The sequence below is a fragment of the Apis mellifera genome, linkage group LG6 (assembly GCF_003254395.2).
Source record: "Apis mellifera strain DH4 linkage group LG6, Amel_HAv3.1, whole genome shotgun sequence".
Classification (NCBI taxonomy): Eukaryota; Metazoa; Arthropoda; class Insecta; order Hymenoptera; family Apidae; genus Apis; species Apis mellifera.
Window position 1 is genome coordinate 15,330,347 of NC_037643.1, and position 17,539 is coordinate 15,347,885.

At 23.8% G+C, this 17,539-nt stretch overlaps 3 protein-coding genes across 5 annotated transcripts; all 3 read right to left on the reverse strand.

The window, feature by feature from the left end:
* Nucleotides 1-319: 319 nt before the first annotated feature.
* Nucleotides 320-5,983, reverse strand: LOC408871 (sorbitol dehydrogenase). The gene is made up of 8 exons (XM_392401.7): nt 5,506-5,983; nt 3,973-4,006; nt 3,589-3,749; nt 2,751-2,914; nt 2,443-2,627; nt 1,897-2,075; nt 1,686-1,807; nt 320-1,298 (listed from the first exon to the last, which is right to left on the reverse strand). Exons 1-8 carry the CDS (start codon nt 5,557-5,559, stop codon nt 1,148-1,150), a joined length of 1,050 nt encoding a protein of 349 aa, XP_392401.3. The 5' UTR covers nt 5,560-5,983; the 3' UTR covers nt 320-1,147.
* A 1,835-nt stretch (nt 5,984-7,818) lies between these two features.
* LOC550969 (serine/threonine-protein kinase RIO2) lies at nt 7,819-10,012 on the reverse strand. The gene is made up of 5 exons (XM_006570689.2): nt 9,947-10,012; nt 9,534-9,675; nt 9,025-9,403; nt 8,622-8,906; nt 7,819-8,540 (listed from the first exon to the last, which is right to left on the reverse strand). Exons 1-5 carry the CDS (start codon nt 10,010-10,012, stop codon nt 7,886-7,888), a joined length of 1,527 nt encoding a protein of 508 aa, XP_006570752.1. The 3' UTR covers nt 7,819-7,885.
* On the reverse strand, nt 9,968-17,190 carry LOC100577958 (putative uncharacterized protein DDB_G0282133). 3 transcript variants are annotated; one of them, XR_003304829.1, is made up of 4 exons: nt 16,912-17,190; nt 15,307-16,469; nt 12,919-14,964; nt 9,968-10,099 (listed from the first exon to the last, which is right to left on the reverse strand). XR_003304829.1 is itself a non-coding variant. In XM_026441205.1 (3 exons), the coding sequence occupies exons 2-3, from the start codon at nt 16,210-16,212 to the stop codon at nt 12,970-12,972; spliced, it is 2,901 nt and encodes a 966-aa protein (XP_026296990.1). In that variant the 5' UTR covers nt 16,213-16,469; nt 16,912-17,190; the 3' UTR covers nt 11,587-12,969. The 3 variants fall into 3 exon arrangements, 1 of the variants encoding a protein (XP_026296990.1); XR_003304830.1 differs by lacking the exon at nt 9,968-10,099 and adding an exon at nt 11,587-12,005; XM_026441205.1 differs by lacking the exon at nt 9,968-10,099 and having other exon boundaries at nt 11,587-14,964.
* Between the last annotated feature and the right edge of the window lie 349 nt (nt 17,191-17,539).

Here is a 17,539-nt window from a genome sequence, read left to right on the forward strand (position 1 = left end):
ATACATATATATTTTTTTTTTACCTTAAAGCACAATGTTAATCATTAATTATAGGTAATAAAATTTTTTTTTTCACCTACTTAAGAGAAATCTTAATTATTTAAATAAACATTAAATTTATTTCATTCAAGTAAAGGGTATTAATGTTACTTACTTAACCTTGTATGCTCAATTTATGTTATAATTCTTCTATATATATATATTTTTTTTTTACCTTAAAGCACAATATTAATCATTAATTATAAGTAATAAAATTTTTTTTTTATCTACTTAAGAGAAATCTTAATTGAATAAACATTAAATTTATTTCATTCAAGTAAAAGGAATAACAAGGTATATAATTTATTCATCTTTATACATAGATAATAATGATTGATAATGAACAATAAAAAAAATATCATGCATTAGATATTCGATTCATTCACAACCATTTACTTCTTTGAAAGATGAAAAGTATATGTATTTACAATATATAATAGGAGTATATGTATTTTATATATTATTATTAGCGAGTTACGTATACTACATATGTATGGAAATTTCCATTAAATTTCGATGTTAAATCGTATCACAACATATTGATCACAACACAGCGACATATGTATTTTCTTATCATAAGTTTTTACAATAAAATGATAAATGTAAACGTCACACGGTAAAATCGTATTAATAATATAAGAATTTAAAGATTATTAGTGACGATTGTATAGTTAATATTTTAAAAACTATACTATACAACATTCTCGTTTACAATACACACAGTTTGTATAATTGAATCATAAAAAAAGAAAAACAAAATCTACGTATGCATATTTACATCAAATGTTAAAATAGACTGGCAATTTATGCCTACGCGTGCCTGCCGCGTGTATGTAACACAATATATGTCAAAAAATATATATATATATACACAAAACGCATAATTAAACACGCATATTGAAGCGTGAATGAATTTCTTCGTTGAAATGCACAAAACATTTCATGTTTTGTAAATATATCCAATATTCATTTAAAGACATAAATGTATTGTCAAATCCTCCATCTTTCATATTGATAATGGATATATATCGCTTATTTTTCAATTCTATGATATACATATATCACTGGATCATGTCATAATTCCATCTCGTTCGTCATTTTTACTTTTCTAATTGCAATGTATCATAACTTTGACAACATTCTGGCCGGATTTCGAAGTCTCGAAAGCTTGAACAGTGTCTTCTAATTTATAATTGTGCGTTATCAATGGTTTCACATCTATTTTTCGGGAAGCCAAGAGATCCAATGCGTCGGCATAACTGAGGAAAAATAGAATGGAAAATATTACTTAAGATTATATTCATCGATATAATTGGTATGAATATGATAACATAATGGATATTGGATACAAAGAAATATTCTTACGTTATTCTATTATCTCCATGTCGCTTTAAAAATTTAAATAGAGTACTGAAATTACTAAAAATCTTCGGTAATTTTTTCTCTCTTAAACAAATCTCGTTAAACGAACGACAGACGAGAATGTATTGTATGACGACTGATACACGAATGTTACTTACGTGCATAGCATTTAATAAAGTAAAATTAAAAATTTAAATTAGTATGAATCAACAATGAGATTGGAACAAAGATATCTCTCTTCTTTTATTTCTAAGAATTGGAAAAAAAAAAAACTTAATACGTACTCGTTCGCGTATCGAAATACACCTCTAATATCAACTTCTCTTATGAGTGCATTTATCAATGGAACTCGAACTTCTGGTGGGCCCATTCCTACTAAAACAGCCACTCCGCCGGATTTAGTCGCCTAAAAATTATATACATAATAAATATATTTTATTCAACGAATAATAAAATAATTCTTATATTTTTTGAAATTTTTGAAAAAAAACTTACGAAAATTGCTAAGCGTATCGAAGACTCAGCTCCACAAGCATCGATCGTTTTGTCCGGTTCTTCTCCAAAAAGTTCGATAATTTTCTGCACAGTCTTTTCCTCCACATCATCTTTTTTTATCAATAACGTTTCGTTAGCACCGAGTTGTTTCGCAAGATCTAATCTACTTTGCATCAGATCTAAAAAAGGAAAAGATAGATATTTTTAGATTGCGAATATCTATATATAATATCTATGTTGATAACTATATAATAAATTTTAATCATTTTATTAGATTTAATGTTTAATCCGGTTTAAACAATTAATAACATAGGCCTTATTATTTTTTTTATTTTTTTATCTATATATTTCATTGGAATTGAACAATAATTTTAACATTCAACTTAATAATTTCTAACATTTATTTACTTTAATATGATTGAACATCCTCTCTAATTAACTTTCTTAATTTCCCACCCACATAGAAATAAATTATTTTAATATCACAGAAAGGAATCAAAACTCAAATAGGGTTGAGATAAAAGAGTGAGATAAAAGGAAACATACCGGTGATAACAATTTTACTAGCTCCCATAGCTTTTGCTACTAATAACGATACCAAACCGATAGGTCCGGCTCCCAAAATTAAAACTTTTGAACCGATGCCAATGTTTGCACGTTTGCAAGCATGAACACCGACCGACAACGGTTCCAACAGTGCTCCTTCAGCCAATGACACGTGATCCGGTAATCTGTGATGTAAACCAATAATTTTCACGGTTAGAAACGTTATTTTTCTTCGCGTGTAAATTAAATTCGTCGTATTGCGCATGACCGAGAAAGAAAAGGAAGGAAAATGAAAGACGTTGACTCACTTGAAGCAAAAATCAGCAGCATGTTTGTAGAAACGTCTCAGGCTACCATGCACTGGAGGAGTAGCGCAAAATACCATTTCTTTGCACAAGTTGTAACGTCCTTCCTTACAAAACTTGCAATATCTACAGGATACTCCAGGTTCGATGGCCACTCTGTCGCCGACCTTACGTGTTAAAATCAAAACATAATAAAATTATTATTGTAATTAAACATATGTAGTCTCGTGATATAATGTATGTATATTTCATATGAATAATTATTTAATTAAATTTAGTAGATGTACAGAAGAAATAAACAATGTATATCATATCATATTTATCACACTATCTCCATACTATCTCCAAATTATCTAATTAAATAATTTTTATTTCGTGAATAATACTATTACCATATATGTACGATAATTTTTATCATATTTATTTCAATTGAAATATATATCTCAATAAATTTTTTTATCGTATCTATGTGATAAAAAATTTTATAGAGATTATTTTACCCATGCAACGAATAATTGTAAACTATAATCCTACGTATAGATAAATATATAAGTAGAGCATACATCGATATCGAAATATAATAATAATTCTTCGATTTCACATTACAATATCTTATATGCAAAATAACTATTTCGAAATTATATAATGATACATAGATTGCGAATTTATGCATTTATTATGGAAAGTTTTAACTTTTAATCAAAACAAAAATCTACTAGAATATATCACTAGTGACATCTATAAATAATAACTTTTACGATATTTCAATGAATAAAACGAATCTTTCTTCAATTATCTTAATAAAAATTTTAAATATTAAAAAATCTAATAACATGTATACCTTCAAATTTTTCACATCCTTTCCAAGTTTGACCACCACTCCGGAAGACTCGTGGCCCATTATCATAGGTTCGCGCACTACAAAATCACCGATTCTACCGTTCACTAAATAATGAACGTCGGATCCGCAAATTCCAACGCAGCCCATTTGAATGAGCACCTCTGAAAGAGAACCAATTGTTGGAAAATTATATCTACATTACAATTCCTTCGGTCTAAGTTAGCTTATAAAAATAAATATTATTAATTTCAAATTAAAAATTTTATCTACTATTAAAAATCTTATTTCGTGATGTGACTGAACTGAACTGAAAATATTCATTTTTTTTTTTACATCATTGTATCGTAGATATTTATCATTTAAACGAAACTGAAAGCAGCTTACCATCCTGGTTTGGTTCCTCGATCGGTGTTTGTTCCTAGAATTAAAGAAAAAAAAAAAAAATAATGATAAAGTTAAAAATTAAATCGTGTATAACGATAACATATCTGCATATCATATTTTCAAGAAAGTTTAAGTTTTAAAGTGTTTTTCGTCAAATAGAATTAAAATGCTTATCATACATAAGTATGTTCAATTAATTTATCTATTTATAATAAGATGCGAAGCGTCATAGGAGATTAGATACGAACGTCATGGCATAATTTCATTAAAATTTCTTCATTTTTCTAATTCTGTTTTTTTTTTAACAATAAACCTAATCGACAATAATTTATCTAATAATATATAAATATAATTATATTCGATAAAAATAAATAAATATTATATTTCCATTTAAACTATAATAAAGATTTATTTCTAGATATAAGGTATAAGATTAAAAGGAAATTGAGGATACTTGAAATCCATACAAGGAATTTTAAATTCTCGAACCGCGAGAATCTTTTTTCCCTAGAGAAAGAGAAAAAGGAATAGAGAAAATTTTGCAAAAAAAAAAAAATTTTCAACAAATCCAGAAATCAGATTTTCATCCATCTCTGAAGCAACATAACATTAGAATAGACGCCTGTTCTATATAGGTAATGCGGAACAGATTGGTAATCGTAAATAACCAGAGAAGGAATAATGACGAAAATGGCGAACCCTGTCCTTGCAAGTACACCGACGTACACCGACGTCCCGTCTCTGACGTTCTAAATGTTAATCGTATTAACGGCAATTTCAATTGATAGGACAGGAAACAAAGGAGTTAAGCTAAATCGCCTCTTCAAAACACGCCGTGAACTCGTCTCGTGTAATATCGTTTACGTTTCTCTCTTTTTTCATTCCTATGTTCCCTATGTTTTCTTTCCTTTTCTTTTCTTTCCTTTCCTTTTTTTCCCTATTAACCGTAACTAAGGTGAACTGTGATGTAAACGGCGCATTTTTATAATCATCGAAAGGAAAGATAACATATAAAAGAGGATCGAAATATTTTCATTAACAACATACTTTATATAATATAAACGAATCGTAATTATGTCCACGAATTATGAACAATTATTTATTCTTATTTCTTAAGGAAAAATATACGCAGAGATACGTACAGTTGGTTGCAAAAGTATTCCACTTTCCGTCGCTCTGTTCTTCAACAGAAAATTTATCTTTACATTGTAACTTTATCTTAAACCGGTAGTAAAACCGAATAAAGTAGTAAATGTTTATCAAACGTTAGATTTCAAGTCTCTTTCATAATGATACGATATAATTTTTTTACGTAAGACCGTATCAAATAATGCGGTCAAATACTTTCATCACCAACTGTATACATGCATACGTACGTAAGTACTTTACTCTGAATCGTATATCGTACTTTATGCTACAGAGACGCGTTAAAATCGATTTATCACACGAAAAAAAAAAAAGAAAAACGTTCATCATCGGGATGAAAAAGTTGAGAACAGGGATGAAGGATTATAAAAAATTTGCAATACTGACCAGTCTAATATCGTTGATACCGTAAAGGATAGCTGTCAAATTGTCCTTGGCCATGCCGAGATATCGCGTTTGGGCGAGTATAGAAACAGAAACACTTTACAGAGGTGGTCGGTCTCCCGGTATCAGGAATATTTAGCAGAGGAGCACTGAAATGAAACTCGAACTAGAAAAGAAGAGCTCGCGCGACTTTATATATAAGCAGTCTCTCGCGATCGCCGCATACGAGCTACCTTATCATCCGTACCCTGTAATCTTTTTTTATGAAAAAAATATCGATGTGTCTCGAAAAATTTTCACGATACGTCCTACTTTTGTCTCATTTAGCATTTTTATCGAAGAATCTTTCCCTTTTCTCTCTCCTTTTTTTTTTCGAAAATTTACACACAAAACTTCGACTTTTCGTTTGAAAAGTCTATTTCTTTTCGAATCGAACGACCGCTGGAGCGAAAACTCGAATCAGTTTTCGTCAATTCGGTTCAAAGTTCAAGATCGTTGATCCATTACGAAATAATATGTTTATGATAATTGAATGTCATGCGCTGCTACTTGGGAAAATTTTTTCTCAAAACCTCCTGAACTGAAATATCCTGCAACATGTTTATTATCTTTAAGAGATATCACGATGTTCGTAAATATTTTATTTTTATTTATTATTTATTTATTTGTTCGTTTGTACGCTTCTTCATTTTTACAAATATATGCATAAATATTTATCAATGTGTTTTGAAATATTAATTAATACATATACTAGCAAAACTAAATTTTATTACATGAAATATCTCGAAATAGAATTTATGATGAAAATGATGTATATTCGCCAGTTGATATATTGATATTAATTTTAATTTTCAAGAATTTATTGAAATAATTGTAAATATTGATTTTTAAATATAAACAAAATTAATATTTATCTGATATTTTTAAACAACTTTCAATATTTGTATTCAAAAAAATTTCAAAAAATTAAAAACCACATTTTATCTGTTAAATTTCGTAATAAATGCTATTATAATTATAATTCTTTCCTTAAAATGATATATTTCTTTTAATCCTATTATTGTACGAATAAAATTATCAAATAAAGCTTTGCTAAGAATAGAAATAAACATACGGCCAAATATTTATATATACCTCATTTACAGAGATAAAATTAATTATACAATAATTTTAAAGTTTACCTTATTAGATTTCAACAAAAACATAATTTCGAAATATGAAAATATTTATTGCAATTTCTCTCTTTTCCTTTTTTTTTCTTTTTCTCAAATTAGTTTAGTACATATATATATATATATATGTGTGTGTGTGTATATATGTATATCTCTCAATCGAAACGAATTGGTTATTAATATTATTTATAGACAATAAATAAAAATATATAATATATATAAATAAATTTTTTAGAAATAAAATCTAGATATAATATATATATTAACATATAAAGACATATAAAAGTACAATAACTGCTACAAAAGAATCATAATCTATTCTATAGCGATTTAACCGAATAAGAAAGAATCTATTACATGTATAAAATACCATAAATATGGATATCATACATATGATTGAATGTATTAAATAAAATATATTTAATAAAATAATTAACATTTTAATTTTTATTTTAAGTTTGTTTGTTTATATATATTTGTTATTAATATATATTAATTTATATATAATTATTCGTGATTCGTTATATTAAAAATTATTATTATTATTTGTAATAGATTTACATAATCAGAAAGAGAAAATATAATTATATGATTCGTTATATTAAAAATAATTATTATCTTAACAGATTTACATAATCGGAGAGAGAGAAAAAAGAATGCATCTAAGTATATATACAAATCTATACAAGTTACTAACTAAAATTTTCGTGTATCTGTTATGTAAACTTATAATATATTTAATATATTTATATGTTTTATTATAAACAAGATATTATATAAAAAAAAAAAAAATTATTAAGAATTGATACATTACATACCACATTTGATAAACTTACAATATTATTAAATATATTAAATAATTCAAATTTCATTTATTCTCATCTTATTTTCCTTTTCTTTTATTATGTTCGCGTTATGTTTATATATAAAAATAATCATTGAATCAAGTTATGTATTTTAAATAAAAAATTTACAATATATAAAATTATATTTATAAAATATTATTTTATAAATATTCAAATTATAAATTATAATTTTGGGAAGAAAAAAGCTTATTATTAATATAAAAATGATTGAATCTTTATTAAAATATTAATATGTATTATTTTTTTTCATTTTATTTTCTTTTCTTTTTATTATTTTCTTTTTTTTTCCATCAAATAAATTATCTATAATGAATAATCATAAAAAAGTGATTATTATTATGATTTTTATTCCCAACCCCATATTCCTGTCGATTGTTTAATTGTATCCCTATTCTCCCTTCTAATTCTAGTTACTGCATTTGCCTCTCCTTTCACAAGAATTCTTCTGGATTGATCTCTTTTTTCACGTTTCTGTAAAGCTGCTTTCACTTTTTTTTTAATAATTTCAGGAGCAATTGTAGCAGCTGTAGTAGTACTATATATACTTTTGGAATCACTTAATGTTTCTACATATTCATCATCTAAATTAGATGTTTCTGTAGTAAAAAATGAATTCGTTTCTTCATTATTTGTCACATTTAAATTATGCGAATTTGGATTCATCATATTTTCATTTGAATTACATATATCGATATTTTTAACACCTGCTATAATATGATTTTCTGTAGATGATACAAATAAATTTTTCTCTTCATTTGTTACCGCATTTACAAATGTTTCCTCCGATGTAAATTCATTTCTTACGGAATTTTCGACTTGAAGTCTTAAATTATTAATTTCACTATCATTTATACTATTTTCTTCATCCACATTCTCTTTACATTCTTCCTCAATTTCTTCATCTTCAATTTCAATCATTCCCATTTCTTTCAAAAGATCCTTTTCCATTTGCTTTGTAAGTCCACTGGCTTTAATTTCCACATCTATACAATCTTCTCTTCTAAACATAAATTTAATTACATAATTTAAATCAAAAACTTGCATTATTAATATTTGCTTTTAAATTTTTATTATCACTTACAAAATATCTTCAAACATTGGATATAATTCGCTTTCATAGCCAAAACGTCTTTTAAAAAAATCACGAACACAATTTACATCTCTTTCGAAATAAAATTTAGCATCTACATGCTCAGTGGAAATCATTTGTGGGAAGTCAATAAGAATTGCTTTTCCACTATTTGTTATCATAATATTAAATTCATTAAAATCTCCATGAATAACACCGTGATTTCCAAGTTTTACAATCATATTCATTAATTCATCGTATAACGATTCAACATCATCTATCTTGTACACACCACATCTAGAACATCAACATAATTCATAAAAATACTGAATAATGTAATATTAAAAATATAAAAGTATAAAAATGTTATTATTAAAATATATATATTATGATATATAATAATAATTTCACTTACAGAGGTCCACCTTCAACCAGCTCCATAACAACACAATGTCTATTGAAATCAATTGGTTCAGGTACCGGAAATCCTCTATCAAAAAGTGCTTTCATATATGCATATTCTCTTGTTGCTGATATTCTAGATAGATATAACCATGATGCTGATTTTCTGTGTTGATGATAATCTCTTTTACCTTTAATATTTCTAAAACAAGTTCTTCCTAATCTATGTAGTTTCAAGCATACTTGATCTCCATTATCATTTGCAACAATATATATATTAGATTCTTTTCCCACTCCAATTTGATTACCAAAAGAATTAATAATACCTCTTTGTGCCAAAACTTTCAAAGCTAAATAATCATAACCAGCATTTGTTAAACGATAACCATCATCTAGAAAAATAAAATAAATACTTTATTATTATTGATTTTTTTATTATTTATTAATTATAAATCATATTATTTAAACAGTATATTATATATTTTATATATATATAATATATTATTTAAATTTTTGACTAACAATGTTTTCCACGTTCATAACTGAGAAGTTTATGCTTGCACAGTTCTTTCAATAACTTATGTACACCGCCATAACGTAAATTTGCTATTTGAGCAGCTAATGATGCAGGAACAAGTTCATGATTCTTCATTCCCATTTCAATCTACAATAATAAATTATTCTATAATAAAATTTTAAAAATTATAAAGAATATTATAACATACAATACATTTTATGTTAAAAATAATAAAAAAATTTGATAACACATATGAATCTATTATCGAAACATAAAATTTCAAAATATTTATATAACCTTACACAGTATTGCATTGTATATAAGTTTAAACTTAAGTATTGCATGTAAAATAAAGTGAAAATGTTTCAAAATATAATTTTAATTTAACCATATATAATAATAAATAATTAATATTTACCGCTGTTAAAACTCGAAAATCATCTCGAGTTAAATATCGTAAAATTGTTACATTTAATTTTCCCATGTTTATTTCAGGCAATAACTTGCTTCACGAATTCACGAACCATGGATAGAAGATTTATCAGATGCTAGACATACACGTAACTAACCTCTATATATAATTAAATACTTATCGTTAAAAGATACTTATATATAAAAATCTAAAATAATTTATTATTTTATCTAAAATTAATTAATATAATTTAATTTACATATTAAATAATAATATATTATCAATTATAATATATCAATAATATATTATCAATTCAAAATATAAGAATTATTAAACAATAAATTTAAATATTATATTTATTATAAAAAATTATTATTTATCTATAAATCAAACATGTACAAAAATTATTTTTATTACTATTTTAATATTTATCATATTAATAGATTATTAATAAAATTTTTACGTAACATTTACGTATTTTTAAACAGGAGAAATAAATATTTATCTATAGTATAGTGTAGTACATGACATTAAATTATAAGTGAATAAAAATAAAAATTACTTTATTTTAAAATTTACTAAATAAATTAGTAATGAATAATATTAATATTATCATTTTAAATTTGAATTAATTAAATATATATCATATGAAAGTTCAATTAATCAAATAGTAAAACAAAAATTTATGTTACATCTAAATATTAATATTAATTGAAATACCAAATTTTTTAAAACAATAAAAAAATTGTAATAGTAATATTTGTACAATACAGAATAATACAGAAAATAATAAATGATATTGCATATTGCATAAAACAAGTATTAATTCAAAAATTTCTAAATTAATATTATAAATCAAGATCTTAATTCAATGATAAATTTACGAAACCTATTATTAATATACTTGAAAAAAAAAAAACAAAATAAAAGTTAATTATCAAAAGTACATATATTTCTACAAATTGATTATATTTAAAAACAGTAATCAATTAAACTGTTTGTAACATCGAACATAAATCAATTGTACAGTAGAATTTTCGAAATTTTCATAAACAAGCTTATTACTAATTTGTATCGATTCATTTATTTATTATTTTTGTAACTTAATGTATTCAAACAATTAATTACAAACGCGAGATCAACATAAAAAGTCATAGTTTATGGAACATTCCATTTCATTCATTGAAATTATGTTTTTGTAATGAAATAGTTCAACATTGAGAAGTTTAGAAAAAACGTAGATTACAGAATATAGATATTTAATATATAATTTACGTATTTATATAAATTGCTATTAAAGTTTATTATAATTCACTATTATATTATATATCATATAAAAAGCAACTTATTGTCATAGATTTTCCAATAGTAAAAAATTAACAATTCAGTTTATTTTTAATTCATATACATCCAAAAATCATTCGTATGTATATAAAATTTAAATATTATAATAAAAAATCAATTTTATTTTAATAGTACATGTACAATTCAACTAATATTTATTCATTAATTAATTATTCATTATATATATGTTATACATTTATTTCAAATTTAATAACAATATAATTTGAATGAGATTCTTTCATTTCTTTAGTTCCATAAACTTTGTACAATTACATTTAAATGCTAGCTAATTAAAAACAATATTCGATTTCACACATATTTAATACACTCTTATTGAAATAAGCTAAATGTTTTTTTGTTATCATGAATATATCGCACATACAATTAATTTACGTAAAAATTAACGCATTGAGTACAAATATTATTATTCTATATTATTTTCAACATTGGATTTAAAGAGGAAGACCCTAAGAGAAAAATTATATAAGCAAAAATTACGCACGACAACGTAGCTTAAAATCGCACCATTGATTTCTACGTTGTATTAGTGTCCCATATTATACAATATCATAATGCACACGCATATTGCCACAAAGATGAATATCTTTGAAGTTTGTTCGATATTATTTTTCCATAGTTTAATTAAATTTTTATAAGTACTATCTAAATTAATTGTCATATTTTAAGAATAATATACGTATTTTAAAGCATTGAGAAATACCTTAGAAAAAAAAAAGGAAAATACAAATTAGAAATTAGAAAAAAAAAGAAAAAAATGTAAATGTTAATTCTATTCAATAATATATATTTAACTTAATCAATAAATCATCTTGTATTCGTAACATAACTATTCTAATATACAAATTGAATACATCTTACATCTCTGTTTTTCAGTCATTAATAATATATATCGTTTTACAAAATTATTTTTATTTGAATTAATAAATCGCACAAATGATCTAATTAAAATAAACAAAGTTTATACTAGAACAACAATAGAAAATAACTAATAAAATTAGAAACAAAATCCTATTTATTTCCATGTTATTATAAATCTATTATTTTATAAATGTTAGTAACAACATATCGCACAAATATATGTAATAATAAAAATGCATAACCTTATTATCAGACTTTATATTAAAATAAAGCAAAAAAGTAATCAGTTTCAAATAGTATGGAGTCAATTGATTTCAATTTATATCTTCAATGTAACACAATTCTATGATATTATCATAGATTTTTGTGATATAGAGTATATAGATATGATTACGTGTAACGTAAGCATTTCTAATAAATATATTTCTAATATAAGAGTTAGTAAATATCGTACGAAACTTAAGGACGATATTGTTTCCAGTATACATACATAGATATTAAACTAATTACATATACTTGTTTCGTTATTGTATACAATACAATTTTTATAATGTTATATTTTAAAAATTAAGTATTCAGAAAATGATTTTATAGAACAAATATCATACTATAGGATAAAAACGTTATTTGCATATATACTTTTTAGTTATAAAAATAATTCAGGAAAAATTTCAAATATTTTTTTATACAAAAAGTTCGACAAATGTTCGATGTACATGCTACATATTAATCATAAAAGCTACAACTACACTTACCGGTAAGATATTTTTAAAAATGTGTGATTCATTTTATCAACTTAGATATTATTAATCACGCATGGATTTATCTTCGGTAAAAATCAAATTTTCTTCATCACCAAATATTGATCCATCGTCCGATAATTCGTTCGTATTAATTATTAATTCTTCTTTCCTTTTATCTCGAACTTTTTTATGTGATCGCTTAATAGAAGTTTCCCCTAATAATTTGATATAACTTTTTGTCTTTAAACAATTTGGTGGTGTTACAGTTGTATTTTTCGAATTATTATTTGCACAACTCTGATTATCATCAACAAGATTTGTCGAATCTTTTATTTCTGTATTATTATTACTAATTGGTTTTTCATGTATTGATTTATTCATTACATCATCTACAGTAACAAAATCATTCGAAAAATCTGATAGATTATCTGTTTCATTTATAATATTTTCCATGGACGTTTCATGTCTTTTATTTACATAATGATCATTTCTGATTAAAGTGAAATCTTTTCTTGAGATATTTCCACGTTTATTTTTTTTATGAGATTTTTTAATGGAATCTAAATTAGGATATAATTCCGTAGTTGACATATTTCTTGGAGTCAATCTGCCTGTTACATCATTATCAGAATCACATACTTCTTTCATATTTTCATTGTTAATATTATTATCGAGTTTTACTGTTGTAATATTATTTTCTTTTATTTTTGCGCAAAAATTTGAAAAATTTGGTACTGGCGTTAAACATCGCGAAAAACTAATATTACCATCTTCTGAATACTCATTTTTTTCAGGGGATAAATCATAAAAACACAAATATTCTTTACAAGCAATAGAAGCAATTGATGATCTTTTCCTTTTAAGGGGAGTGAAAATTTTAAATTCTTCTTTAGATGTATCCAATTCTTGTAACTCGGAATCATACAACATATTCATTTCATAATTCAATGATAGATCTTGTGACTTCTGTTTTTTACTTGGAGATAATTTATCCAATGATATATTTAAGTTCTCAGATGAAATTAAAGAAGTAGAATCTCCGATATTTGTGATAACATCCAAATTTGAAGAAAAATCTTCCATTCTGTATTTACATTCAGATGTATCATCAACATTAAATGTTTTATATTTGTTATTAATATCTAAATCCACATCTTTATTAAAATATTCTTGTCGTTTTAAAAATCCAGATAATATTTTATTATGTTTATCCTTTTTATGAGATTTTTTAACAGAATTAAATTGTGATAATAAAAGTCTACTAGAGTTTACTTTTTCAGGAGTAGATGATCGCTCTTCTTTTGATGTATTATGATAATTTGTTTCAATAGGTATTATATTTCTTTCAATATTTTCAAAATTTTTCCAACATTTTATATTTTCTTGTTCTTCGGTTGTTTCGAATTTATTTTGTAAAACTTTCGGACTGAACAATTTTCTTTTATTATCATCCTTAATTTTTTTATGAGATTTTTTTATAGAATCTTTAACAATATTTTGTAAAATATTTATAGAATTCTCAGGAGTAACCGATGTTTGCGATTCTAATACAATTTCGTTTACTGATTCTGGAGTTACTGATCTAATATCATTTGTTACATTGTTATTTTGATTAGATAAATTATTTGCATCAATATTGCTAAAATTTTGAAATAATTCATTTTCATTTTTATGTTTTGAAAGACATTTCATATTCTTTTCTAATTTTACTTCAACATCAAAATTATCTATTTTAGGTATGACATTACTGTAATTTAATGTCCAATCTGATACTTTAGATTCTTTTAAAACATTATTCTGTTTTTCTTCGGTATAGTCAAAAAGTGAACCAGTATCTGACATATCACCTTCAGAATGACTTAATATTAATTCATTAATATTTTCATTAATAGATTGATTTATAGAATTTATATCTGATTTAGAATCTTGTAATGGATCAATATATTTTCCATGTTGAGTTAATAGAAGATTATTTTTATCCTGAAGTATAGTTTCATCATTTACAAAATTATTTGTATATTGTGATGTGCAACGTTCATTTCGTCTTGATGATCTTTCCTATACATAACATTATAATATAAAAATTAATAATAATTAATAATAATTAATTAAGATAAAAATTAATATCATCAAATTAATGTAGATAACAATATTTAACTATTTAATCTCTATTTAATCTTTAAATGATATCTTTTTTTCTCTCTCAAATTACCTATTTTATAGATAATAATAAAAAACTCAAAATTTTTATAAAATTGATTTAACTTCTTTAATAGTAATAAAAGCAATGAATGAAAAATTTTACTTGGAAAAACAAATAACAAATTATTTTATTAAAAAAAAAAAAAAATATGAAAAATATTAATTAAGATAAAAATTTATTGAATTTTATTTGCTTACCTTCTTATGACTTCTTTTAATTGCACTCATGCTTTCTGGAATTATACAGACTAAATTTTTAGGTGTGCATGATCTACCTTCATCATTATCATGAAATTCATGAAATAAGTTTCTTGAAGTATTCATGGGAATATTATTTGTATATTTTGATCTACCTTTGATGCGTTTTAATGACTGTGAATTAGGTGTTGCATTAACATAAACAATATTATCAATAGTTTCTTTCAATTGATTGCGTAATAATGGTGTAAAACTTGCTGAACATAATGATTTTTTAGTTGATTTTGTATTAGGTGTAGAATAATGTAGAATTTCATGTTCTTTTGTACTTGATTGTGAGGGTGTTTCATTTTGATTTTCATCAATAGAATCAGAAGATGAAAATAATAAACTACTATTTGCAGAAATATTAGGATTATCATCAAGATTTAAAAATTTCCTAGAAGCAGATAAAGGAGAATTAAAGTTAAGGCTCACAGATTTTCGTATACCTTTTTTTATGCACCGAAAACTTTTTGGACTTGGAGTTAAATTGAAATTCAATGATTTTCTAATTTTTGTTTTTCCATAATAAGAGGGACTGCTATTAAAATTTAAAGCTCTCATTATCTTAGCAGATCTAGATAAATGTTTATCTTCTTCAAAAGAACTGTTCTCTGAACTGGAATTACAAGCACTTCCATCAAAATTCAAAGATCTGCTTATTCTATATTTAATAAAATGTTTACTTTTATGTGGAACTGATCTACTACATGTTACATATCTCTGTTTATATGAAATTTTTTTATCTTTTGGAGGACTCCATGCGATATAACATTTTTGACTTAATTCACCGCTATGAATAACATAATCTTCTTTGTTTTTATCAATATTCATTTTTGTAATAGTTGTACAATCATCAAACATAGTTTTATTCAATATGTTTTAAACATAAAGATTATTATGTAAATATATATGGAAAATATTTTTTTCATTCACAACCCCATATGATTGTAAATTTTTTTTATATATATGTAAATAAATTGTAATAATTACTAAAAAAATATTAATATTAAATTGATATTCAAATTATATCATAGCTTTACTATTATATCATAGTTTTACTATAATGAACGACTTATTTAATTTTCTTTCAAATTATATATAATTTCCATTCTATTTCACTGTAAACAAAACAAAACATTAAATATTAAAATGATATAAAATAAATCTATCTCATAAAATATTAAAAAACATACATTTTTATATGTTATATGCATTCCTTATAATTTAATATTCAAAATCTTGACTTCTCATATTTAATAAAAATAAATTTCATTAATTCACGAAATTTTTATATATTAAAATATATTATAAAATTTTTAAAAATTTGTTTTTAAAATAGTCAACATATAATACTTATGTAGTACATTTGCACATATTTGCATTATCTTAGATATTTTATACATATGTGATGTATATGTAATTCGCGTTCCTATAAGATACATACGATATAATGCATGCATGCAAATGCACATTAGATATAATCTTGATTTACAATACAAATATACATAATTAATTGTGTATTATAGTTACGAAATAAGTAAAATATAATATATTACTTACAATTTAAATAATATTTGTCCAAAATAATATAAACTGACTATCTTCATATGGAAAATTCAACGATAAAATACAAATCAATTCTTTCTTTATTATATTCTTTTTTTTTCTTTAATATCAAGTTATATATACTAAAATCCAAAATTTTATTTATTTGATTATACATATATATATATATAAAAGACGTCGATTTCAATTATTAGGCACTCAATTTAATACAAAACCTAGTATGGCTTCGCATGACTTCTTTAAGCATTTTGATATGTCGATATAGTGTACAAAATAGATGGCGTTGTATATTTCTTCTTAAATATTGTTTTCTCCAAATATTAAATTTTTCTACAGAAATTTATTTTATATTGTAATTTTTTTAATTATACATTAATAATAGTATTGATAATGAAAAAAAATTATGAAATTTTTAATATATAAAAGAGATTTTTATCGTAGTAAATTTTGCAAATTAAATATATATATACTACTATATAATTATATTATAATTATATATAAACATAAGTGAATTTATAATTTTATTTTTTTTTCCACAAAATTCTAAATTAAACAGATTTTAATAAAATATCCATAAAAATAAAAGATATACTTAATTTCGTTATCATTCTGATTTCTCTTT